Source organism: Babylonia areolata, chromosome 1 (genome assembly GCF_041734735.1).
Source record: "Babylonia areolata isolate BAREFJ2019XMU chromosome 1, ASM4173473v1, whole genome shotgun sequence".
Lineage (NCBI taxonomy): Eukaryota > Metazoa > Mollusca > Gastropoda > Neogastropoda > Buccinidae > Babylonia > Babylonia areolata.
This window is the reverse complement of record NC_134876.1, coordinates 35702533-35730522: the sequence shown is the minus strand read 5'-3', so window position 1 is coordinate 35730522 and position 27990 is coordinate 35702533. Positions and strand designations below refer to the sequence as shown.

Sequence of the window (27990 nt, the reverse complement as noted above, 5' to 3'; positions counted from 1 at the left end):
ACGTCCAATCCAAGGGAGGCAACTCCTGCTTCAGCACCCCTGCCGGTGACCACCGCAGTTACTTCCCTTACACCGGCACTGCCCCTCGCCTACAGTGCGGGTGTGTGCAGGTTCCCTCCAAGCTATGCGGTGATGACCCCATCTGCCACACCGCTGGTTGCTGCTGTTTTCCATCCACTAATGGCGTCACAGCAAGCTGCTCAACCAAACAACCAGCAACTCATTGTTGACTTGCTGCAGCAATTATGCACCACTCTGCTTCATGGTGCCACACCTTGTGCCTGCACCACCCCTTGCCCATAGAGCAGGTACGTGCACGGCCCATTGAACTTCAGCAGTGTTGGTTTCTCCTGTCCCACCGCCTAACCCTGCTGTTACCCAGACTAATATCGGCACTTCCACGTCAGAGTGCCTCTTGATAACTTGATCCTGCCACTCGGCAGTGCTCGGGCCGATCTTGTCTATCCCTATATCCGTCAACACACAACAGCTGAACGTCGGTCCTCTCACAGGAGCTATTCACGAGGTTGGACCGCTGTTCAGCTACAGGGGATGTACATCCCACGGCAAGCCAATGAACTTGCTACCCCCCTCGCCCATGACGCCCATAATACTGGATTACAGCGCCGTCATGCCACATGCCCCGACTGTCTTGCGTCCGATGGCAGTCGATTCGGGTAGGGATGCCCACGGCACTAAGGGACATTATAATTATTCCCCTTGCGGCCGTATTCACCTGTGTCGGTTACGGTGGCATCGAACCACAGACTCCCACACGCAGCATGACACTCCTCCCACTACAGCGAGGAAACGTCACACCAGGGGATATGCGCTCTAAAGACACCATCCTTTTTGCTGATTATCGTCGCCAAGGGACGCAACTCCACATTAGTAACCTAGTTACTATAGTTACTTCCCTTCCGCCTACACAGCACGTCACTCAACGTGTTTTTTTTTGGATTTTCATTGGGTCCTGCTGCCCATTCCTGGGCTTTACACAACTTTGCACAGTAACTGCACCTTTCTTGCTGTTTCTCAGGCTATGTGCCACTGAACTTTTGGGTTCTTCATCCCCCCACACTTGCACGCAGTCCTCTGCAGGCAACCAATCCGATAACCATTCTTTTCTTGTTATACATAATAACATGAAATAAATCACAATATTTTCCTTTCTATTCTTGATTTATTATCAAAATCAACAACAGCAGCGACCAAAAAACAAACAAAATATATATGTATGTGTATAATCTTGCTATATTTATACACATTTCTATTTACATATATAGATGTATACTTATCCCTCGGTATACACATGTGAGTGTGCTTACGGGATATGTTTATACGATTTTCATATTAACATGTACAATTATATTTCTGTCTCAATTCATTGAGATTCCCTACATAGCAATATATACACATTTGCGTTTGCGTCATTCTGTACACAGTGCTCAGAACTCTCTGCGCCTACATACTGGCACAATATTCATATGTGTATGTACATCTCTTATATATGTGCATCCACAGATTCCTTTCCATTACTGATTATGCACACTTACCCATTTACTTGGGTATATCTGTGCATGCTACGCATATACTTGTACAGCCGCTTATTTCTTGTGCCTCGATTTCTTGTCATTGGCATATTCCTGACATTACTCGAGTTGACGGAAGTTTATATATATCCCTTTAAACATATATGTATTCCTTTTCATAAATACATCCCTACCTTGCTTTCGGAGGACGACTGCACTCACAGACAAAACTGCCTCATTCAAGCCTGAATGTTTGCTCCTTCACATATCAGCAGTGGCTGGTCCTTAGGGACCCACACACACTCCCTTCCCACCCACAGGGCTAAGAATGTCCTCTCTTGGTGCAAGGAGGGACAAGGCAACCCAACTCATTGCCTACAACCTCCCGGAACCTGGAGGGGGTCAAGCTGGTGTTCTCTTGACCCCCTCCCGGGGGGGTCACTACCTTGTCGTGGTCAGGAGGCTTAGTGGCCAGTGATCGAGTGAGCTATGTCGGCGGGGACATCAGTGCTTCTGGGGGTTTGCTGCTCTAGTCCCAGGTCTTAATTGACAGCCTACATATCCATTGTAGCTGTTCAGGCTGAATAAGTGGTGGTTTTTGTACTGATGCCCCTGATAGGGCTTCCCACGCTGAACAGGTTGTGAGTGAGGCCCAAACTAAACGTGACCCACTATCCCTTTCGCTATTCTCTGTTCTTCTTTTTACCGCCTCTTTTCTGTCCTCAGCTCCCCATCAAGCCTTCTTTTCCACATTCTTTTTTCTCTGCGGCCTTCTTCAGGCCCGCCGTGTTTGCCATGCGGCGCGACCTGTGATGGAGGGGATTGAGATCCTGGGGATTGAGAGAGCACGCTGCTCTCAACACATCCCTTTGGCTTGGACCTCTCCTAAGACAGGCGGCACACATTGGCCCGTGTGTGTCAATCGGCTACCCCTTCGTGGGGCTGGGTCAAGACTGGCAGTTTAGAGGCTGACGAAGGTAACCCCCGTAGTGCTCGGTTCTCTGTCCCCGGGAGCTGGGCATGATCGGGGGGAACACGTTGGAGCTAGATTCTTGGTCGTATATCCCTCCCGAAACCTGGAAGGGGTCAAGCTGGTGTTCCCTTGACCCTGGCCCCTAAGTTGGACCCCATGGTGGGTGGGTAAGGGAGGGATGAATTTACTTTTTTTCCAACATGACTTCCAAAAAACTACACACCCCTGGCTCGGGTAAAAGAAGAAGACAAGGAACGGATGACTCAGACTCCGATTCGGAGGTCGTTGAGACCTCTGGATTTTGGCCATCGTGGCTGGTGATGGAGGGCGCTGATGACGACAAGCCATTGTCGGCTCTCAGCCCCTTCGCTATCCAGAAGGGCTTTCAGTGCCTGGCAGGATCGCTGAAGTCTATCAAGAGGCTGAGGAGCGGAGCATTTTTAGTTCAGACGGAATCCAAAAGGCAGACACAGCTCCTTCTCAAGGCGACCACTTTCGTGGATAGGGCGGTGAAGGTTTCCCCTCACAAAGGCCTCAACTGCTCAAAGGGGGTCATCAGATGCCCGGAGTTGAAAGGTGTGTCTGAGGCCGAGATCAAGAGCGAGCTGTCCTCTCAGGGAGTGACCGAAGTGTACAGGGTGACGGTGAGGAAGGGGTCGGACAGAGTCCCGACCAACACTTTTCTTCCTCACCTTCTGCTGCCCGGATGTCCCCAAGGACATTCAGGTCGGATACCTCATGGTCAGCGTAAGCTTGTATGTGCCGTCCCCCCTGAGATGCTTTAAATGTCAGAAATTCGGACACGTCAGGGACCGATGTAAGGAGGAAGAGGCGTGTGGCACCTGCTCGAAGGCGGCGCACCAGGGCGATTGCGCCAGTGCAGCCCGGTGCACGAACTGCGGAGGTGGCCACCCGTCCTCATCGAAAGACTGCCCCGTCTGGAAAAAAGAGAAACAAATCCAGAAAGTCAAGACAGAAAAGAAAATTTCCTTCTTTGAGGCAAGGAAACAGGTGGAGGCCGCATCGCCTAAGGTGTCGTATGCCTCTGTTGTCAGACCCAGGATGGTGGACGTTGCGGTCTAGACGACGTCCACAGGAACGCAGACGGACGACTTAACCGCCCCGTCGGAACCGTTGGCCTTGGGTGGAGACGCCGTGTCCACCCCTTCCCATCCTGTGTGGCAGTCCTCAGGGGCTGCTGGGCGGGATAGAAAAGCCTCGGGCGGAGGCACGTTGTCCTCCTCCCGCCCCACCCCACACCCCGGCACCCCTCGCCCCGCCTCTCGTCTGCCTGGCCCTCGGGCTGGCGGAAGTGGCCGGAAACCCCCCCTACCTCCAAAACTCAAGGAGGGGAGGGTTGCGGCCTCGGCGGGATCGGGAGGGGCCGAGGTGGTGGATATTCCGACTCGGTCGGAATCCGAAAAATTTATTTCAAAAAACAAATATTCCATCCTGGCGGACCTTGAGCCACCGCAAGCACAGGAGCAGGGGGTAGCGATGGAATAGGCTGCTGCTTTATTATTTTAACCTTTTTTAATGGCAGTGATCCACTGGAACATCCGGGGGTTCCACGCCAATTTTCAGGAACTCCAGCTGCTTTGTCGTGCTTTGAAACCCTCAGTGCTGGCGCTGCAGGAGACTCTGCAAAGAGATGGCAAGGTTTTATCTCTCTCTGGTTTTAACTCCGTTTTTAAACCCGCTCAACCGAAGCAAGAGGGATTGACGGGAGGTGTTGCTCTTTTTATTCGCAAGTCCCTTTTATACAGTACAGTTCTTTTAAGCACCCCTTTACAGGCGGTGGCAGTCAGAGTCACGCTTGAGAAAACCATCACTGTCTGCTCTCTCTATCTTCCTCCTTCCGTCCGCGTTCTGAGGCAGGACCTCATGAACCTGGTCGACCAGCTCCCACGTCCGTTTTTACTGTTGGGCGACTTCAATGGACACTCCCCGCTCTGGGGAAGTGAGATGACATCAGCCCGAGGTCTTCTCTTGGAAAACCTTCTTTCAGACATGGACTTGTGTTGTCTTAACCACAAGTCTCCCACTTACTTGCATCTGTCCTCTGGAAAGCTCTCGTGTTTAGATCTGTCGGTCTGCGATCCATTGTTGGTCCTGGACTACGAGTGGAAAGTGCACGACGATCTGCACGGGAGTGACCACTTTCCTGTCGTCCTCCGCCCCACAGATGGAGAAGGTGACTCTCTGCCTGACCGCCTGTATTACGACAAAGCAGACTGGAGTTTTTTTACCACCAAGATAAGAGCGGAGCTGCAGGAAGAAACAATATTGAAAAGCAAGGACCCTGCTGACGCTCTGACTCGGATCGTTTTAGATTGCGCCAAAGCAGCAGTCCCATCGTCTACCTCCAAGCCTCAGGTCCCTAGAACGCCCTGGTTCAACGCAGAATGTCGGGAGGCCCGCAAGTCTCGGAAGAGAGCGCAGCGACGCGTCTTTCGGAGACCGATAGCGTTCGAACCCATCAACAGCTGAGGGCGAAAGCCAGGTATGTTTTTAAAAAGAGCCAGAGGAAGTCATGGAGAGATTTTTGCTCTTCCTTAACCTCCAACACACCCAAGAAGAAAGTGTGGAGGGTTTTAAAAAGAATTAAGGGCAAAAACGTATGCCCGACCTTTCACCATCTTAAACTTTCAGACGCTCTGGTCACAGAGAAGAAAGCAGTTGCCAGTTTGCTTGCCTCCACAATAGAACAAAACTCGAGATCTGCTAACAAATCTGCTCGCTTTCTTAAAACCAAAAACCTGTCAGAAAAAACACCATGTAACTTCTTTTCCGACAACACAGAGAATTACAACCTTCCTTTCACAATGAATGAACTTAAATCTGCCCTTCAGACCTGTACGGATTCCTGTCCAGGAATGGACGAGGTCCATTATAAACTCCTAAAGCACCTTCCCCAAACCTGTCTGGACACCCTGTTTAAAGTTTATAACCACATCTGGGTCACAGGCTTCTTTCCACCCTCCTGGCGGAAAGCCCTCATAATCCCGGTGCCGAAACCATATTTTTTGACTTGGAGAAAGCTTACGATACCACGTGGAAGTTTGGTATTCTCTCGGACTTGCACAAGCTCGGCTTCCGAGGACACCTGCCTCAGTTCATCCACAATTTTTTACAAGACAGACAATTCCAGGTGAGAGTCGGCACCACCCTGTCCGACATTCACGAGCAGGAGCTGGGTGTCCCGCAAGGGAGATCCTGTCGCCGGCTCTTTTCAGCATCAAAATTAATGACATCGTTCAATCCGTTCAGAAAGGATCGGACAGCTCGCTGTTCATGGATGATTTTGCCTTATATGCAACCGGCAGCACGTACGCCAGCATCCAGCGACGGCTTCAGCTCTGCGTCAACAAAATCCAGTGTTGGGCAGAGGAGAATGGCTTCACGTTTTCGTCCTCCAAAACTGAATGCATCCACTTTCATAATTTTCGCCAATTCTATCAGGACCCTGAAATCCGTCTGGGAACATCCACCATCCCGGCGGTCAAGGAAGCCAGATTTCTAGGGGTCGTCTTCGATCAGAAGCTGAATTTTCTCAGCCACATTAAACAGCTGAAAATATCTTGCCTAAAAGCCCTGAACATCATCCGAGTTGTGGCACACACGAACTGGGGTGCTGATAAGAGGACTCTCTTGCACCTCTACAGAGCCCTGGTCCGGTCCAAACTGGATTATGGAAGTGTTGTATACGGCTCGGCCAGACCGTCCTACCTGAAACTGTTGGACCCTGTACACCACCAAGGGCTCCGTCTCAGCTTAGGTGCTTTCCGCACCACCCCTGTGCACAGCCTGTACGCAGAGGCGGGGGAACCGCCTCTTTCCAACCGCAGACTGAAGCTGACCCTGAACTATTATTTGAAATTGTTTTCGGAACCTACAAACCCTGCTTACGATGCTGTATTCAACAACCCTTTCGATAAGAAATTTACAGACAACCCAAACTGCATACCTCCTCTCGGACTCCGCATTCAGCCGCACTTGGAAAATGCCGATCTGGATGTCAGTGGCATCTCAGATTTCTCTAAGTTCCCTGACAGCCCCCCGTGGACCTTTACAACACCTGAGGTCCGATTCGATCTGGCCACGTACCGTAAGGACACCACCAGTTCTCTGGCCTACAGAACCTACTTTTCGGAACTGTGCCACAAATTCCCCACCTTTCAAGGCATCTTCACTGACGGTTCCAAGTCAGAGGACGGAGTCGCCGCATCTGCGTTCTGTCCCGCCTTTCCTGACCGGCCCTCAACGGAACACATCCTGTCTGACAGCTCGGTATACACCGCGGAACTGACCGCACTGGTCCTGGGGTTAAAAATGGTTCTCTCTTCCAAACAGAAGAGATTCATGATCTTTTCCGACTCCTTATCAGCCCTGGAGGCGATCGCCTGCAGGAATATCACTCATCCCAAACTGCTGGAATTTTATGAAACTTTTACTCTCGCAACGAAGAAAGGATACGAGGTTGTGTTGGCCTGGGTTCCCGGACATGTTGGCATTCGTGGTAACGAAAGGGCGGACCTGCTGGCCAGGAACGCTGTAAAGAAAGAATTGTCCAGATCCTTGGTACCCTATACAGACATGAAGCGGAAGGTCAATACTTACGTTAAGGATCTTTGGCAAGAGAAGTGGAACACCCAGATGGACAACAAGCTCTTCCAGATCCGTCCGGACCTGGGGGAGACCCTCCCTTCGGGGGTGAAGAACAGAAAGGAGGAATCTGTGCTGTGCAGACTGCGTACGGGGCACACTTTTTTTACTCATTCTTACTTGTTGAAGGGGGAGGAGGCCCCTCGATGCGTTCCCTGTGACGAGCCTCTCACCGTGAAACACGTGCTCCTTGACTGTTGGGATCTGCATGACGTTAGACGCAGACATTACACGGCGGTTTCTTTGAAGACTTTGTTTCGTGATGTCCCTCCGTGGGCGCTGATGGACTTCTTAAAAGAAGTGAACCTTTTTAACCAGATTTGAAGGTTTTAAACTATGGAAGTTTTTTTTTTAACTTTGGAGTGGAAAGTTTGAAGTGGTGACTCGTTTTAATTGGTTGTTTTTTTTTAGCCTTGTAGCAGTAATTGACGCGGCGATAGCCTTGAGATGGCCTTAGTGGTCGGCGAGGCTCTAAGCACCATAATTTCATTTCATTTCATGTGTAGTGAAAAGTAAATTTTTTTCCTAAAATTACGTTTATCTAACTTACTTACCGTGAGCCTCCCATCCTCCCTGCTTCCTGTTCTCTCTTTACACTGCACTGGTTACGGTTAGGTGCCGTCAAAAGAGGAAGCTAGTCAGAACCACAGCCATTCTCCTTTTTCTCTTAGCTTCCTGTAGTAACTTGGGCTGTGATTCATGATCATGATATGGATACTTATATAGCGCCTATCCTAGGTTGGAGACTAACCTCTAACTAGTCTAAGCACTTTATAAACACAGGGTCATTTGCACAACAGGCTGCCTACCTGGGTATGGCTGATTGATGGTTGCCAGGGGTGCTCATCATTCATTTCCTGTGTCATTCAATCAGATTCCAGGCACACACACATACACACTCAGACAGACATGTAACATTTTGTAGTTATTTGATATTAAAAACAGTTTACTAGGTAAGGCAAAGACTTCTCCTTTACCATTATCTGTTAGTCCATCAGAACTTCCCCAGGCTTTTGCTGACTTTTTCATATCCAAGATTAAAAATATGTGTGCTAAACTCGATTCTGATTTTGTGTCCCCTCCTGCTATTGTGCATTACAAGTTCTCTGGATCTTCCCTCACTGCCTTCCAACATGTGTCTGAAACAACTCTACATGCACAATCAAAAACACTGTAATAAAAACTTGTGAACTTGACACCCTGCCTTCATCCCTTCTTTCTGAATGCCTTGACATTCTACTTCCCTATTTCACTTCCATCATCAACAACTCCCTACTGTCTGGCATCTTCCCATCTTTGTTGAAATATTCAGGTGTCAGACCACTTGTTTTGATTGAGAAAATCAGAAAAACTATAGACCCGTTTCCAATCTGTCTGTCCAAAATAACTGAAAAGATTGTTCTCCTGCAACTCTCTGAACACCTTGCAATCAGATTATCGTGCTGGACCAGCCGCTGCGGTGAAGTGGTTAGCGTCGCAGACTGACGGCTTGGAGGACGCTGGTTCGAATCCCAGCGGAGGTGGGTTTTTCGGCCCGTGGCCGGCTCCTACCCAGAGTTGAGTGTGCTGTCGGTGTAAATGTGGAGACTGGGACCACACAGTTGAGTGTCATTCACCCACTTCAAGGATGCGTCTTTGGGTGTGTTGCTCTAATTACTTGTTATCCAGACTTCAGAGAGTCTGAATCCATGCTGCATGGTTTATCTTCCTTTTTCCCAAATCTGCTCATACCATTCCTCTCCTTCATTCCCTCCTCTGGTTAGTTATTGAGAAAAGAATAGATTATAAACTCTCTCTCCTGAGCTACAAATTTATGATTGGCATGTCTCCTTCCTTTTCTGAGCTTCTGCATTACTACCCTCCATCTCGCCAGCTCTGGTCATTAGGTGATGACTGTCTCTTAAAAATTCACTCCTACAGAACCAGATCATATGGAAAACGCACTTTCTCTTACCAGGCTTCTTCTGCATGGAACTCACCCCCGTTTCCTGTCCATCTTGCTGTTTCTTGCCCTTCTTTCAAAACCTTTTTGGAAATTCATTTATTCCCGGCCATTCAAATAAGTAAATAACTCCTTGTCTTCACTTTGATATTTTAGTGAATTTGATTTGTTTTACTTATGTTATTTTTTACTGTTTTTAAACTTTAGTACACATGTTCATATGCCTTGAACAGCCAAGTTGTGCTTGCGTGCGCGTGTGTGTGTGTGTCTACATCTTGTGTGGAGTGGGTGTGGGTTTGTGGGTTGGAGTGGGAGGATTTGTGCATGTGTGTGCATTTGTGTGTTTTTTTAGTATTCAGATGTTGTTGTATTTTTCATCGTAAACACCCAAGGTGTTTGTATCATTAGATTGGGTGTACCAGATGTCCTTTTATTATTATTATTACTCTCCACAACCCAAAACCGCCTGGCAAATAGGAAGCGCAAGCCAAAATAATACCTGGCACTGTATAGGTTAAAGTAGTATTTTGTTCTGACTGTGACAGTTTAGGCATGAATATTTCTCTGTATTTTCTTTGCATAAATGGTGAATGTGATGCCATGGCTGAATTTGTTAATGATATGATGACCAATATGCAGTTGTGAGTGTGTAGGCATGCATGCATGGTTGTGTGTGTTTCAAATAGCTCACAGATTTTTTTAAACATTTGCTTGCTTATTCATTCCATTGCAATGATTATATTTAATTGTGAACATTAATAACATTTTTTTCAGTGCTCTGCACCAGATTTGCTGCCCACAAAAAAGTTGATTAGAAGATGTTTGAATGTTTTTCAGTACACTGATACACATTTTTCAAAATTATTTGGTAATATTTTTTATGTGATTACCTTTGTCATGCTCCACTTCTTCATTCCAAACAATGTCACATAGATTTAATTTTAACCAGATACCCGTCTGATGATGAATATGCCATCCAATTTTCTTCTAACTAATCTAGGTTAAATTTACATAAGTAGTACGACTGGTATCTCATATTAAACTACCAGGCAGCATGTAATTTGATAAATTCTGTTCACAGGACAGAGTTCCGATTGGATGAAGGTGGTGATGTCACTTGGAAAGTGTCAGATGAGGCAGAACCAATGTTGTTTTTCACCTGTGAAACTTACGAGGTATGTGATATGTGTTTTAATCCGCGTGCCTCTTATTTTGCTTTATGTTCCGATAAAACTGTAAGCACCAATGATGAAGTCTGCTGAGTTTTAAAAAAAAATTTCATTAAGAAGATTATAATGTCGGTGAATTGAGTAATTCGAACACCTTGTAGGTTTGTGAAAATATACATGTCCAGGATTGTTCATCTGTTAGATACAGGTGTAGGTATGATGGTGCTATAACCAGACAACGAAGAGTATGGTCACTTAAATGTAACAACAGGAGCACAAAGAAAATGTCTACTCACTGCATTCAGATATGGTATTGTGTACAAGCACTGCAGTGTGGAAGTATTGCTGAAGAAAACTGCAGGTTTTTTGTTGTGTACAGTTTGGTTTTCTATTCATTAACCCTTTCGCTGCCAGGAAAATAAGATTTAAGTGAAATCTATTTGCCAGGGTTTTTTCACAAAAAACAGGTATAAATTTTCAAAAAATTCTGTGCTCTTTGTTATTGGAGAAAGACCCATAAAAGTATATATTTTCTGAAAGGGAAATGAATAAAGAATACAAAACACATGATGTTTTCCCGTTTTATGCATTTTAAGTGACATGCTGTTGTTTTGAAATCAGTGTTTTGTTTTTTGTCACATTTTCAACTTGTTCATTACAAACATTAGTCTGGCAATTTGCACAAAAATATCATTTTCTGGACAAATGGATATCTGCACACACAAAATCATACTAGAACAACCACAATATAAAAAAAAACTGAAAAAGAAATTGATGCATTGTGACTTCTGCAAGTGATAATATGGATGTGAGGCCACGCCCCCTCAGTCTCCACCCCCCTCCTCTTCACCCCTCTCACACCGTCATTTCATCCAGTTATCATCAGACCGCGTTGGCTGAGTGCCAAGAAAATAGCTCATACGGTGTCCTGCTAAAAATTCGGTGACCTGTCGTCTGCTAGAGTTGAACAGCCGGCATCACTCACTGATAGTTGTATCTTGGCCACTCTCTTGATTGCTCCCTTTATTTTCTATCAAATCGTCCTATAAATGTTCACCACTGTCTTCTTCTTCGAATTTATGCTCCAATTCTTTCTGAGCATCAGCTAAAGAAAGTAATCTTGGTTGATTTAGTTCGCCACGAGCGCATGTCTTGAGCATGGAGTCCGACATTTTGTTGAGCGAGCGAGGAGAGGAGCCAGGCAAAGACTGCGGCCAGTAACCCAACCAAAACGTTCAAATAAAGGACTGCCTTATGACGCAGATGGTGTTTCTAGCTATGAATAGAATCCAGAAAGATTCCCCAAGCTAAAGCTACCCGCATTTTTGTCAGCGAACTGAATGCAAAGCAGGGAAAAGTCAGAATATTTCGATGACGAGTTATCTCGTCATTGTGGCAGCGAAGCATACATGCTTGCCATGACGAGTTATCTCGTCATGCAGGCAGTCTAGTGGTTAACAAGTATGTTTTATTATTTTTGACTCACTTGTGTAAACAAAGTGAGTCTATGTTTTAACCCGGTGTGCGGTTGTCTGTGTGTGTGTGTGTGTCTGTGTGTCCGTGGTAAACTTTAACATTGACATTTTCTCTGCAAATACTTTTTCAGGTGACACCAAATTAGGCATAAAAATAGGAAAAATCCAGTTCTTTCCAGTCATCTTGTTTAAAACAATATTGCCCATCTGGGATGGGCACAAAAAAATAAATGAAGCCTAATTATATGCAAACTGCATTTACTGTTATATTTATATTTTTTGTATTCTCTAAACCTGGCACTTTGATCTGATATTCTGACCCAACAACAAGAGCAGTCATTATTATCATTTTTTGTTCAAACAGGAACTTCTTTTGCTAAGCATGGAAGTTTTATTTATTTTGCAAACGTTTTGGTGCAGATAGTAAAAGAGGGAAAGTACTCTGTAATTAATGCTAGGGGACTTAATTCGAATCTGGTTAGGACTTTTTTTTTCTTTTTCTTTTTTTTTTAACGCGAAGCTTTATAATAACAAATACAGAACACATTTTAACGATTAGATTTTTTTTTAAAGTGTATCACAAGTGAGTCTTGAAGGCCTTGCCTCTCTTGTTAGTACAATGTGCTGCATGTAGTAGACAACTTAAAAGAAACAAAAAAGTCTTTTCCATAGTAGTTGTGATAAAAGACAGTTGATGAATGAGGTCACACACACACACAACACAAACACACACACAGACACAGACACACACATACACACACACACTTTCAGACTTGTTAGATTTATTTTCAAAATGCTTAGTAGCCTTAGCCCTATACAACAACACACAGAACTGTCTTCTTTTAAATGATGTAAAGCTTAGTGTGAGTAGTTTGTGCAAGAGAGAGAAAGAGGTGAAGGGTTTTGTTTCCTTGCTTTGAAACTGAATCATGTTGCAGATCCTGCCATCTGGGCGATCTGGAGGTCCTGTGGGATCTGGAGGACCAGGAGATTCAGCATTGCTTAAATTCATTGGGACATACGCTGGGCATATCATAGAATTCAAGGTAGCTGTGAAGTTGCCCATATATTTTCAGTATAAGCTATAATATCAGAGAAGTGAGAGCTACATGGGAACACCTAAATGCACTTTTCCATTTCATTAAAAAAAAAAAAAGAAAAAAAAAAGAAAGAAAGAAAATGAAATGAAAAAAAAGGTGTCAGTCAGCTGGGTGTGACCACCACAGAACAGCCCCAGAGACTAATCATGAGATCTATGCATCAGTGCATATCCGGGGTGACAATGGGGGAGGTGATCAGGTGTCACCCACAGTGGCTGTTGTGATGTTACTATCTATTTGATGACAAAATCAGAATTAAAAAAAAAAAAATACTGCCACCTTCTTAACTTAATCTGTTCAGATAATGAAAAGCCAGCTTCTCATCTGTTCTGTGTTGTCCCAATAAACTCTTGTGTCAAACATTGTGCCTTACTTAGATCTGGATCTGGCAGTCAATTACTATGTCATTTTGATCAAACCAAGAGATACTTGTCACAATGAGCACATTTTGAATAAACAAACACCACCAACATAAGATTCACTCCAGTTACATACACATATGTTCCCCCACCCTGTTCCCACACAAACAGACACACACACACTTGTATGCATATACACAGATGTACACACAATCTCCATCCTTGTCTTGTCCCTAGGGCTGTTCATTTTATAATTTATGTAACAAAAGTTTTGTGGCATTTGAAGTCAGTGCTCTTTTGTGTGCTGAAATCATGTCAGTCAATAGTGTGTCAATATACTTCATGGCTGTAGTTATTTAGATCTGGGATATATTGCTGAAGTACCAAAGGTTCATCAGCATTATGAGCATGAAATACTTTTCGCAAATGCAAATGTGTGTGTGGCCTTTGTCTCTCATTTGGATGTGGGTACATTTCACTATTGCTGTTGTCATCTTTCTTGCATTGCTGTATTTCTGTGTAACATGATGTTACTTGATCATTGGGCTTTCCTCCCTCACTTTAAGTGTGTGTGTGTTTGTGTGTGTGTGTGAGTGTGTGTGTGTGTGTGTGTGTGTGTAGTCAAGAACTGAAGGAATGGGGTTTGGGAGGTTGGTGGTGTCAAATTGAGTACGAAATCAGTGTGCCTCTTTCTCTGTCCTCTCACATCAGCACCACACACACACACACACACACACACACACACATATGCACACACTCATGCTTATCTCTCCACCACGATAAAGATCCTGTAATCCATGTCAGCATTCAGTGGGTTATGGAAACAAGAACATACCCAGCATGCACCCCCCCAAAAACTGAGTATGGCTGCTTATGTGGCGAAGTAAATAAACAAAATGGTCACATTTGTAAAATGTTACATGTTTGTCCGAGTGTGTATGTGTGCGTGCCTGAAATCTGATTGAATAACACAGGAAATGATCCTTTTACATGGACAGAATAGAAATGGCACAAAGGGGATGGAGGTACAGGTATAGGGTTTTATACTCATATAGGTATAGGGTTTTCTGCCTACAGGAAACATTTTTGTTCTTTATTTTGTTTATTTGTGACAGTGTGTGGAAGTTAGAAAAAAAAAAAAACCCACACGAGAAAACGTCAACCCTGCGGAGCAATGAAACTATGGTGATTTTCAAGTGGTTCTAGGGGTTGCAAACAATTTTTTGGTCAGCTTCAGGGGGATTTGCCCCCCCAAGCCCCTCTGCAGAGCATTGTCCATGGACCCCCCAGCAACAGTAAGCTTTTCCAGTTTTGTGTTTTTGTCCTGTTCACATGCCTGTAATATTTATTGAAAGGAAGCGGTGGGTTGTGCTTGAGCATTAGGGCACCCCTTACAGCCCAGCTGATATAGCCAGGAGGGATGCAGAGCAACACATCCTAACCGTAGTGTTTTAAATTTCTGATATTTTTACATGAATTATGCTGCCTGTATGATATTATTGAAAAGAACTTCCATATGTAGGGGCTTGCATCTCCAAACATGGAGTATAATACAAACTCCTCCTATTTGTCAGACAAAACAGTGATCATTCACTTTTTTGACTCACTTGTGTAATCAAAGTGAGTCTATGTTTTAACCCAGTGTTCAGTTGTCTCTCTCTCTGTGTGTGTGTGTGTGTGTGTGTGTGTCCATGGTAATCTTTAACATTGCCATTTTCTCTCCAAATATTTTGTCAGTTGACACCAAATTTTGCATAAAAATAGGAAAAATTCAGTTCTTTCCAGTCATCTTGTTTAAAACAATATTGCACCTCTGGGATGGGCACAAAAAAAAGAAGGCAAATTATATGCAAACTGAATTTACTTTTATATTTATATATTTTTTATTCTCTAAACTTGGTACTTTGGTCTGATATTCTGACACAACAAGAGCAGTGATTTTTATCATTTTTTGTTCAAACAGGAACTTCTTTTGCTAAGCATGGAAGTTATATTTCTGATGCATATCTTTGCTGCAGATAGTAAAGAAGGGAAACTAATCTGTAATTAATGCTAGGGGGGTTAATTTGCTTTAAACTGATCTTTCTCATCTTGAACATTACATTTTGAAATTATACTGATTACATAGAAAGCTTGTGTGTTTTACTGTCATTGTACAGGGCTTTCACTATGTTCATTCGCCCAAGTGGACATTTTTTTTGGAAAATACTAAAATCAGTACTATGAGTGGACTTTATAGATCTATTGGCTGAGCCCTGTAGGTCATGGGCAAAAATTAGTTGTGTACACATATTTATACATATTCAAAACGCATGCTCATATTCTTTTGTTTCAAGTTGTTGACCTGCCCATTCAATCCTATATTCAATCAACAATACACGATAACATGTGATGGAAAGTTGGAGAAGGAGACCGTTAAATATTTATTCAGAGAAAGATTTGTGAATGCCTCATCACTTACTGGATTATGCCCCAAACTGCCATAAAAATATCCACAAAATCAGTCAGAATTCACAGTTAAAAATAATAAACCATGAGAGTTGATACCCTTGATGAAACGTAAAAATTTCCAGTCTTGACTTTTCTCAAAATGAAGCCCTTTTCACTTCATATTACATTTAGAAGTACTTGTACTTGGCTCTATATGTTATTAGTTTAACAAAATACTCAATTTTCATATCAACTTTAAAACTATAAAACTAGAATGAACATAAAAGAGAAATTGAATTGATCGTGTCGTACAAGTGTAACTAAACTTGTACATCTATCTAGATCCAGAGAAAACGGCTGAATGTTGCAGTGTGATTGCAGTGATGGCCACGTCGGACTTAAAAAGAATTTTTAATTGCCCTTAAAGATTTTTTGAATACCCAAAATACACCAGAATAATATGATTTAAACAGCATTCTCACTGCGAATACCGCAATCAATTTATCGCCCTTTAAAAAAGCATGTTGAAATGTTAATTTTTTTAACGACAGTTAAGGAGCCATGATAGTTTAATGGGTAAGACAGTTTCTTCTCACCCAAACATGCGGGGTTCGAATCTGCCGTCAGGACTTTTTTTTTCTGTTTTCTTTTTTCTTTTTTAAACCCGAAGCTTTATAATAACAAATACAGAACACATTTTAACAATTAGATTTTTTTTTTTTTTAAATTTTTTTTAAGTGTATCACAAGTGAGTCTTTAAGGCCTTGCCTCTCTTGTTTGTTTTGTAATTATAGAAATGATTGTCGTTGTTGTGTTCATTTACTTCTGTGGCATGCTCTAGTTTTTGAATAACAGATGATTTCTTTTCATTTATGATTCTGTGCGAGAATGAAGAAGAAACTAAAATATTTTATACATTATTAACAGCTTAATTCATGAGAATTTTCATATTTCAGTATCACACTGAATGGTTATGTACAGAATGGTAAAGCTGTATTTGCCAATTTGTCATTCACATGTGATAAAATTATGTCAATTTATTGTTTTCATTCACTTAAATTTTATGATAGTGGATAATTATCATAGATATGATTATTGTATTCCCAGAAAAAACATCCAGGATCAGTTACGAGATGTAACTGATTCCACTATTATGCTAACAAACGGTGAAAACAAGAAACAGTGAAAATGAAGAACATTACACAATTCAGATGATAAATGCACTCTTAATTAGCTATAAACACCCCCACCCCCACCCCCCACTTATAATTTATTCTACACACATAGCAAACAGTTGTATAAAATTCCTTTACACTACAAGGCCACACGAGTAGACCATCTACCTTCCTTCCGTTCTCCCATTCTCCTGTCTTTCTTCACACATACACACACATTCATATGTGGAAACAAATAGCCAGGTATATTTAGTCTTTCAGTGAAAAGGGAAGGGAACCCTGTCAAAATAGATGTCTTTAGTTGCATTCAGAAGCCAGGAACATACACTTGTATGCTCATACACATCCATGCATACATCTGCTTGTGTATTTGTGTATGTACACACACTCCCCCCCCCCCCCCACTCTCCCCATCACACACATACAGAGCTCAGCCACACATGGAAACAATCCAAGAATGCAAATGAAAATACAGTGCAATGTTTTACAAAAGGTAATTATTTAATTTTGATTTTCACATTGAAGCTGTTTTGTTGCAGGCGGAGGTGACAGATGACCTGATGCTGCTGACCTATGAGAAATGCTGTATGCTGCAGTGTCAGAAAGTGAGTTAAATTGGTTGGTCAGAGTGAGTAACCCAGTGTGTCACAGGGCTAATTGATTCTGTGTGCTTTATCATACCAGCAGTGGTGACTTCTTTCAGACTAAATCTTTTAAAGAATAATCAAATTCTTCAAATTATCAAGTTCTTGGACAGTTTCCATTGAGAGGAAATAGTAAAAATTTCTTTGTCTGTAAAAAAAGAAGGTATTTTAATCCGTAGCAGAATGATAGATACCAATATATATATAATGTGATATTCTGCACAGGTATATCTGTACAGTGCTGACTGATTAAAAAGAAAGTTTTTCTTGGAAATCCTCCGGAAACCTGGAGGGGGTCAGGCTGGTGTTCTCTTGACCCACTCCCGGGAGGGTCACTACCTTGTTGTGGTCGGGAGGCTTAGTGGCCAGTGATCGAGCGAGCTATGTCGGCGGGGGCACCAGTGCTTCTTGGGGTTTGGTGCTCTGGTCCCAGGTCTTAATTGACAGCCTACATAGCCATCGTAGCTGTTAGGGCTGAATAAGTGGTGGTTTTTGTACTGATGCCCCTGATAGGGCTTCCCATGCCGAACAGGTTGTGAGTGAGGCCCAAACTAAATGTGACCCACTGTCCCTTTCGCTATTCTCTATTCTTCTTTTTACCGCCGCTTTTCTGTCCTCAGCTCCCCATCAAGCCTTCTTTTCCACATTCTTTTTTCTCTGCGGCCTTCTTCAGGCCCGCCGTGTTTGCCGTGCGGTGCGACCTGTGATGGAGGGGAATGAGATCCTGGGGATTGAGAGAGCACGCTGCTCTCAACACATCCCTTTGGCTCGGACCTCTCCTAAGACAGGCAGCACACATTGGCCCGTGTGTGTCAATCGGCTACCCCTTCGTGGGGCTGGGTCAAGACTGGCAGTTTAGAGGCTAGCGAAGATAACCCCCGTAGTGCTCGGTTCTCTGTCCCCGGGAGCTGGGCATGATCGGGGGGGAACACGTTGGAGCTAAGCTGTTGGTCGTATATCCCTCCCGAAACCTGGAAGGGGTCAAGCTGGTGTTCCCTTGACCCTGGCCCCTAAGTTGGACCCCATGGTGGGTGGGTAAGGGAGGGATGAATATACAATTATTTAAACATGAATTCCAAACAACTACACCCCCCTAAACTCGGAAAAAGAAGAATACAAGGAACAGATGATTCGGACTCAGATTCGGAGGTCGTTGAGACCTCTGGATTTTGGCCGTCGTGGCTTGTGATGGAGGGTGCTGATGACGACAAGCCCTTGTCGGCTCTCAGCCCCTTCGCTATCCAGAAGGGCTTCCAGTGTCTGGCGGCATCGCTGAAATCCATCAAGAGGCTGAGGAGCGGAGCGTTTTTGGTGGAGACAGAGTCTAAAAGGCAGACACAGCTTCTGCTCAAGGCGACCACTTTTGTGGATAGGGCGGGAGGGTTTCCCCTCACAAAGGTCTCAACTGCTCAAAGGGAGTCATCAGATGCCCGGAGTTGAGAGGAGTGTCTGAAGCTGAGATCAAGAGCGAGCTGTCCTCTCAGGGAGTGACCGACGTGTACAGGGTGACAGTACTCTCTGCAACCGCAGACTGAAGCTGACCCTAAACTATTATTTGAAATTGTTTTCTGAACCTACAAACCCTGCTTACGACGCTGTATTCAACAACCCTTTCGATAAGAAATTTAAAGCATCTCAGATTTCTCTAAGTTCCCTGACAGCCCTCCGTGGACCTTTAGAACACCTGAGGTCCGATTTGATCTGGCCTCGTACTGTAAAGACTCCACCAGTTCTCTGGCCTACAGAACTTACTTTTCGGAACTCTGCCACAAATTCCCCACTTTTCAAAGTATCTTCACTGACGGTTCCAAGTCAGAGGACGGAGTCGCTGCATCTGCGTTCTGTCCCGACTTCCCTGACCGGCCCTCAACGGAACACATCCTGTCTGACAGCTCGGTGTACACTGCGGAACTGACCGCACTGGTTCTGGCGGTAAAAATGGTTCTCTCTTTGAAACAAAAGAGATTCATGATCTTTTCCGACACCTTGTCAGCCCTGGAGGCGATCGCCTGGAGGAATATCACTCATCCCAAACTGCTGGAATTTTATGAAGCTTTTACTCTCGCAACGAAGAAAGGATACGAGGTTGTGTTGGCCTAGGTTCCCGGACATGTTGGCATTCGTGGTAACGAAAGGGCGGACCTGCTGGCCAGGAACGCTGTAAAGAAAGAATTATCCAGATCATTTGTACCATACACAGACATGAAGCAGAAGGTGAACACTTACGTTAAGGATCTTTGGCAAGAGGAGTGGAACACCCAGACGGACAACAAGCTCTTCCAGATCCGTCCAGACCTAAAAGAGACCCTCCCTTCAGGGGTGAAGAACAGAAAGGAGGAGTCTGTGCTGTGCAGACTGCGTGCGGGGCACACTTTTTTTTTTACTCATTCTTACTTGTTGAAGGGGGAAGAGGCCCCTCGATGCATTCCCTGTGATGAGCCTCTCACCGTGAAACACGTGCTCCTTGACTGTTGGGATCTGCATGACGTTAGACGCAGACATTACATGGCGGTTTCTTTGAAGACTTTGTTTCGTGATGTCCCTCCATGGGTGCTGATGGACTTCTTAAAAGAAGTGAACCTTTTTAACCAGATTTGAAGGTTTTAAACTATGGAAGTTTGTTTTTTTTAACTTTGGAGTGGAAAGTTTGAAGTGGTGACTCGTTTTAATTGGTTGTTTTTTTTTTTATCCTTGTAGTAGTTATTGACGCGGTGATAGCCTTGAGATGGCCTTAGTGGTCGGCGAGGCTCTAAGCACCATAATTTCTTTTCATTTTTCTTGGAAATGTAATGTTTGATTTATTCCTGTTGTCACACAGGGCAAAGATGACTTCTTTGAGCTGGTGTAGAGTTTTGTCTTATCCGTTGAGTGCCAGAGAATTTCATTAAAAAAAAGTGCTCTCCCCATGACAGGGAATACATGAGGATTCAGGGTGATATAAAAAAAAAAATTCCAGCACAAAATACAGAACGAAAGTAAACATTTTTTGTGAAGGAAAATGAATGTGGATTCTAAATCCAGGCTTTTTATGAATAACTGTCCCAGCAACAACATTCGTGGGTTCGGTCAAGATAAAAAGTGAGTCATTTTGTCAGAGGGTGAACCATCAAATTTCTCTTACACCTAAGAGCGTCCCCCTTTAGAGGAGAGAATGCTTTAATGATATTCCCCTCTTTTTGGTTGTAACTGATCTGACAAAGTGTCTGACATGCATCTGGTTTGTCTTCTCTATAAACTGATCAGTAACAAAAAGCATGAAAAAATTAAAAAAACGTGATTCCTGTCTGTTGTCTGTCAACCCGCATTTTGTGTCTAATACTGTATCATGTCAAACTGATGAAAACCAGGTATATCTGTTTGCTCCTCTTGGCCAAAATTTCACTGCAACTCAGTGATAAGACGTCTCACTAGTAGTCCGCCATCTGCTAGCCAGTTAAATGCCATTTCCAGCTGGAGCTAATGACTGATTCACAATGGCCACCATTTCTGAGATACATCCATTCTCATCTTGCTTCGTCTTTGCCAAACTTTGATCCATTAGAAATGCTATTTTCTTGCATGTTTGTTGTTTGATGCGACTTTTGGGGGACATTTTTGTCTCAGAATTGATATAATTTACATTTGTGTCAGTTCAGTTTTTTTATTGTGAAATTGGTCTCGCTTTTTTTTTTTTTTTTTCCTTTCCTGTTATTACAGCCTTACTGCAATACTTGGGAATGACTTGTCCTGATTGCTTCACATCACACACCTGGAGGTTGGGATAGTGCTGTCTCAGGAGACTATCTTAGGTCCCGGGCCCATGGGTTCTTCCATTTGCAGTCGGGCCAATGTCTCTTTGCATACGCATTTAGGTGGGACAGCTCAGCTTCTTAACAGTTTGGAATGGGACTGAGGGGGAATTCCAAGTAGAAGGTGGTTTTGTTGAGGGATGTGCCTCTACTGTGTCTAGTGCAGATGTGTGGAAAAAAAACATATAAGAAAAAAAGAAATCAAGGGGGCCAGACATACTGTCTTAAGAGGATTTGGTGTCAGCCTTCTATCCTCTGTGCACTGAGAGGCTCTCAGTGGTGGCACTGCTCTCTCACTTCCTCCCTCCCATGCCGCCCCTTCCCCACCAAGTATGCTAGCATCCAGCTCTGCGTAGATACAATTCAGCTTTGGGCAAAGGAAAACGGCTTCACCTTTTTTTTCGACCAAAACTCAGTGTATCCACTTTCACAACTGTCGTTAATTCTGTCTGGATCCTGAAATCTGTCTGGGAAAATCCACCATCCTGGCGGTTAAGGAAGCCAAATTTCAGGGTGTCATTTTTTACCAGAAGCTAAATTCCCTCAGTCACATTAAACAGCTGAAAACCCGCCAAAAAGCCCTGAACATTCTCAGAGTCATTGCACACATGGACTGGGGCACTGATAATAAAACACTCCTGCTGCACCTCTACAAAACCCTGGTCCGGTCCAGACTGGACTACAGGTGAGTAGTCTATGGCTCGGCCAGACCTTCTTATCTGAAACTGCATGACCCTATACACTATTAAGGGTTCTGTCTCTGCTTAGGTACGTTCCGCACCACCCCTGTACACAGCTTGTATGCCGAGGTGGGGGACCCCCCTCTCTTAAACCGCAGACTGAAACTATCCCTCAGAACCAGCCGCCATGGCAAAGTGGTTAGCATCGTGGACTGACGGCTGGGAGGACGCAGGTTCGAATCCCAGCAGAGGTGGGTTTTTCGGCCCATGACCGGCTCCTACCCAGAGTTGAGTGTGCTGTGGGCTTAAATGGGGAGACTGGGACCACACAGTCAAGTGTCATCCACTTCAAGGATGCGTATTTGGGTGTGTTGCTCTAATTATCTGACCAACACTGCAAGTGTCTGTATCTCTCGGACCTGGTTAACGCCGGGATATCATTATGACAGGAAGCGTCGAGTACAGTCTTGTCACGCAGTCCCAAACCAAAATGGACCTCCATAGCAACATCATAATCATCATTGTCATCCTCCTCCTCCATCATCATCAGTATAAACAAAACAGTCTCAAAGTCTGTGGCCTTTCATGCCCTGCTCTCATGGTGACCTAGGTTTGGATACCCCTCCACTTCTGTGCTTGGGGTGAGTCCTGTCAGTGTCTTCAGTGTCGGCAGATTCATGGGAGACTGTTGTTTGAGGGACGTGGTGGCGGTCTCCACTCTGGGAGGGACGCTCACTCAGTCTGGCTCCGCGACTAAACCATTATTGTCGTTAGTAGGGGGCTTGTAGGTGGTGTCCTAAGTACGTTAAATCAGAACGGGCACCACTGAACACCAACGAATGACTCAGCAGCAGTGCAGGGTCTCCTCTGGTGTGTGGTCTACTGGCGACCTAACATCGATGGTTCCCTGCGGACTGCCGACGCTGGAACTGTGACGAACGAACCCGGGTGTGACCGTGTATGAGGGAATCTAAATGAGCGGCATGGGAGTAATGCCACTGAAATGGTGCAGATGATGGGACAGCAAAAACAACAACAACAACAAAAAAAACAACAACAACCTATCCCTCAGTTGCTAACTGAAACTCTTCTCTGAACCTAAAAACCCTGCCTACGATAATGTTTTCAACAACCCTTTCACTAGTTTCAGTAAGAAATTTGATGACAGCCCAAACTGTATCCCTCCCCTGGGACTCTGCTGATCTGGATGTTAGAGGCATCACATTTTTCTAAGTTCCCTGACAGACCACTGTGGATCTTTAATACACCTGAGGTACAATTTGATCTAGCCTCATACCGTAAAGACTCCACCAGTTCACTGGCCTACAAAACCTACTTTTCTGAACATTGCCACAAGTTTGCCACCTTTCAGAAAACCTTCACTGATGGTTCGAAGTTGGAGGAGGGTGTTGTTGCATCTGTGTTCAGTCCTGCTTTTCCTGACTAGCCCTCAATGAAACAAATTCTGTCTGACAGTTCAGTTTATACTGCGGAACTGACTGCACAGATTCTGGTATTGAAAATGGTTTTGCATGCAAGACAAGAATTTTATGATTTTTTCGGACTCCTTGTCAGCCTTGGAGGCGATCGCCTACAGGAATCTGACACATTCAAAATTGCTTGAATTTTATTAAGTTTTTACACTTGTAACATGCAAAAGGTATGACGTCGTCATGGCCTGGGTTCCGGGCTATGTTGGCATTTGAGTTAATGAAATGGCAGACCAGCTAGTCAAGAATGCTGTAATGGAAAAATTATCAACAACCTACGTACCATACACAGACATGAAGCAGAAGGTGAACACTTATGTTAAGGATCTTTGGCAAGAGGAGTGGACCTCCCGAAACCTGGAGGGGGTCAGGCTGGTGTTCTCCTGACCCACTCCCGGGAGGGTCACTACCTTGTCGTGGTCAGGAGGCTTAGTGGCCAGTGATCGAGCGAGCTATGTCGGCGGGGGCATCAGTGCTTCTTGGGGTTTGGTGCTCTGGTCCCAGGTCTTAATTGACAGCCTACATAGCCATCGTAGCTGTTAGGGCTGAATAAGTGGTGGTTTTGTACTGATGCCCCTGATAGGGCTTCCCATGCCGAACAGGTCGTGAGTGAGGCCCAAACTAAACGTGACCCACTGTCCCTTTCGCTATTCTTTGTTCTTCTTTTTACCGCCTCTTTTCTGTCCTCAGCTCCCCATCAAGCCTTCTTTTCCACATTCTTTTTTTCTCTACGGCCTTCTTTAGGCCCGCCGTGTTTGCCGTGCGGCGCGACCTGTGATGGAGGGGAATGAGATCCTGGGGATTGAGAGAGCACGCTGCTCTCAACACATCCCTTTGGCTCGGACCTCTCCTAAGACAGGCGGCACACATTGGCCCGTGTGTGTCAATCGGCTACCCCTTCGTGGGGCTGGGTCAAGACTGGCAGTTTAGTGGCTGACGAAGGTAACCCCCGTAGTGCTCGGCTCTCTGTCCCCGGGAGCTGGGCATGATCGGGGGGGAGCACGTTGGAGCTGGGCTGCTGGTTGTATATCCCTCCCGAAACCTGGAAGGGGTCAAGCTGGTGTTCCGTTGACCCTGGCCCCTAAGTTGGACCCCATGGTGGGTGGGTAAGGGAGGGATGAATTCACATTTTTCTTTCAACATGAATCCTAAACAAATACACCCCCCCAAACTCGGAAAAAGACGACGACAGGGAACGGACGACTCAGACTCTGAGTCGGAGGTCGTTGAGACCTCTGGTTTTTGGCCATCGTGGCTAGTGATGGAGGGCGCTGATGACGACAAGCCTTTGTCGGCTCTCAGCCCCTTCGCTGTCCAGAAGGGCTTTCAGTGTCTGGCAGGATCGCTCAGATCCATCAAGAGGCTGAGGAGCGGAGCGTTTTTAGTACAGACAGAATCCAAAAGACAGACACAGCTCCTTCTCAAGGCGACCACTTTCGTGGATAGGGCAGTGAAGATTTCCCCTCACAAAGGTCTCAACTGCTCAAAGGGAGTCATCAGATGCCCGGAGTTGAAAGGTGTGTCTGAGGCCGAGATCAAGAGCGAGCTGTCCTCTCAGGGAGTGACCGATGTGTACAGGGTGACGGTGAGGAAGGGGTCGGACAGAGTCCCGACCAACACTTTCTTCCTCACCTTCTGCTGCCCGGATGTCCCCAAGGACATTCGGGTCGGATACCTGCTAGTTAATGTCAGCCTGTACGTACCGTCCCCTCTGAGATGCTTTAAGTGTCAGAAATTCGGACACGTGAGAGACAGTAAGGAGGAAGAGGCGTGTGGCACCTGTTCGAAGGCGGCGCACCAGGGCGATTGCGTCAGTGCAGCCCTGTGTGCGAACTGCGGAGGTGGCCACCCGTCCTCATCGAAGGACTGCCCCGCCTGGAAGAAAGAAAAACAAATCCAGAAAGTCAAGACAGAACAGAAAATTTCCTTCTTTGAGGCAAGGAAACAGGTGGAGGCCGCGTCGCCTAAGGCGTCGTATGCCTCTGTCGTCAGATCCAGGACGGTGGACGTCGCGATCCAGACGACGTCCACAGGAACGCAGACGGACGACTTAACCGCCTCGTCGGAACCGTTGGCCTTGGGTGGAGGCGCTGTGTCCACCCCTCCCCATCCTGCGCGGCAGTCCTCAGGGGCTGCTGGGCGGGAGAGAAAAGCCTCGGGCGGAGGCACGTTGTCCGCCTCCCACCCCACCCCACCCCCCGGGCCCCCTCGCCCCGCCTCTCGTCTGCCTGGCCCTCGGGCTGGCGGAAGTGGCCGGAAGCCCCCCTTACCTCCAAAACTCAAGGAGGGGAGGGTTGCGGCCACGGCGGGATCGGGAGGGGCCGAGGTGGTGGATATTCCGACCCGGTCGGAATCCGAAAAATTTATGTCAAAAAACAAATACTCCATCCTGGCGGACCTTGAGCCACTGCAAGTGGAGGAGCAGGGGGTAGCGATGGAATAGGCTGCTGCTTTATTTTTTTTTAAAAACCTTTTTAATGGCAGTGATCCACTGGAATATCCGGGGATTCTATGCCAACTTCCAGGAACTCCAGCTGCTTTGTCGTGCTTTGAAACCTTCAGTGCTGGCACTGCAGGAGACTCTGCAAAGAGATGGCAAGGTTTTATCTCTCTCTGGTTTTAACTCCGTTCTTAAACCCGCTCAACCGAAGCAAGAGGGGTTGACGGGAGGTGTCGCTCTTTTTATTCGAAAGTCCCTTTTATACAGTACAGTTCTTTTAAGCACCCCTTTACAGGCGGTGGCAGTCAGAGTCACGCTCGAGAAAACCATCACTGTCTGCTCTCTCTACCTTCCCCCTTCCGTCCGAGTTCTGAGGCAGGACCTCATGAACCTGGTCGACCAGCTCCCACGTCTGTTTTTACTGTTGGGCGACTTCAACGGACACTCCCCGCTCTGGGGAAGTGAGATGACATCAGCCCGAGGTCTTCTCTTAGAAAACCTTCTCTCTGACATGGACTTGTGCTGTCTTAAGTCTCCCACTTACCTGCATCTGTCCTCTGGAAAGCTCTCGTGTTTAGATCTGTCGGTCTGCGATCCATCGTTGGTCCTGGACTACGAGTGGAAAGTGCACGACGATCTGCACGGGAGTGACCACTTTCCTGTCGTCCTCCGCCCCACAGATGGAGAAGGTGACTCTCTGCCTGACCGCCTGTACTACGACAAAGCAGACTGGAGTTTTTTTACCACTAAGATAAGAGCGGAGCTGCAGGAAGAAACAGTATTGAAAAGCAAGGACCCTGCTGACGCTCTGACTCGGATCGTTTTAGATTGCGCCAAAGCAGCAGTCCCATCGTCTACCTCCAAGCCTCAGGTCCCTAGAACGCCCTGGTTCAACGCGGAATGTCGGGAGGCCCGCAAGTCTCGGAAGAGAGCGCAGCGACGCGTCTTTCGGAGACCGGAGTCCGATAGCGTTCGAACCCATCAACAGCTGAGGGCGAAAGCCAGGTATGTTTTTAAAAAGAGCCAGAGGAAGTCTTGGAGAGATTTCTGCTCTTCCTTAACCTCCAACACACCCAAGAAGAAAGTGTGGAGGGTTTTAAAAAGAATTAAGGGCAAAAACGCATGCCCGACCTTCCACCATCTTAAACTTTCAGACGCTCTGGTCACAGAGAAGAAAGCAGTTGCCAATTTGCTTGCCTCCACAATAGAACAGAACTCGAGATCTGCTAACAAATCTGCTCGCTTTCTTAAAACCAAAAACCTGTCAGAAAAAACACCATGTAACTTCTTTTCCGACAACACAGAGAATTACAACCTTCCTTTCACAATGAACGAACTTAAATCTGCCCTTCAGACCTGTACGGATTCCTGTCCAGGAATGGACGAAGTCCATTATAAACTCCTAAAGCACCTTCCCCAAACCTGTCTGGACACCCTGCTTAAAGTTTATAACCACATCTGGGTCACAGGCTTCTTTCCACCCTCCTGGCGGAAAGCCCTCATAATCCCACTGCCGAAACCGGGAAAAGACCCCTCGAACCCCTCCAACTACCGCCCAATTGCACTGACCAGCTGCGTCTGCAAACTGATGGAGAAGATGGTCAACGGTAGACTGATGTGGAAACTAGAGACCGACGGCCTTCTGGCGAAGGAACAGTGCGGTTTCCGCAAGCATCGCTCTACCGTTGACCATCTGGTTCGTCTGGAAACCACGATAAGAAATGCTTTCGTCAACAAACAACATGTGGTGGCCATATTTTTTGACCTGGAGAAAGCTTACGATACCACGTGGAAATTTGGTATTCTTTCCGACTTGCACAAGCTCGGCTTCCGAGGACACCTGCCTCAGTTTATCCACAATTTTTTACAAGACAGACAATTCCAGGTGAGAGTCGGCACCACCCTGTCCGACATTCACGAGCAGGAGCTGGGTGTCCCGCAGGGGAGCATCCTGTCGCCGGCTCTGTTCAGCATCAAAATTAATGACATCGTTCAATCCGTTCAGAAAGGATCGGACAGCTCGCTGTTCGTGGATGATTTTGCCTTATATGCAACCGGCAGCACGTACGCCAGCATCCAGCGACGGCTTCAGCTCTGCGTCAACAAAATCCAGTGTTGGGCAGAGGAG

At 45.7% G+C, this 27990-nt stretch overlaps 2 protein-coding genes across 2 annotated transcripts in view; both read left to right on the top strand.

The window, feature by feature from the left end:
- LOC143282242 (uncharacterized) overlaps nt 1-27990 on the top strand; it is a 190157-nt gene that overhangs the window by 27131 nt on the left and 135036 nt on the right. The window contains exons 3-5 of the mRNA XM_076587843.1: nt 10194-10287; nt 12695-12802; nt 17360-17425. Coding sequence (XP_076443958.1) covers nt 10194-10287; nt 12695-12802; nt 17360-17425 — 268 coding nt within the window. The remainder of the gene's footprint in view (nt 1-10193; nt 10288-12694; nt 12803-17359; nt 17426-27990) is intronic.
- On the top strand, nt 246-27990 carry LOC143290407 (uncharacterized). Its single transcript, XM_076599823.1, has 3 exons — nt 246-308; nt 6496-7670; nt 27868-27990. Exons 1-2 carry the CDS (start codon nt 246-248, stop codon nt 7492-7494), a joined length of 1062 nt encoding a protein of 353 aa, XP_076455938.1. The 3' UTR covers nt 7495-7670; nt 27868-27990.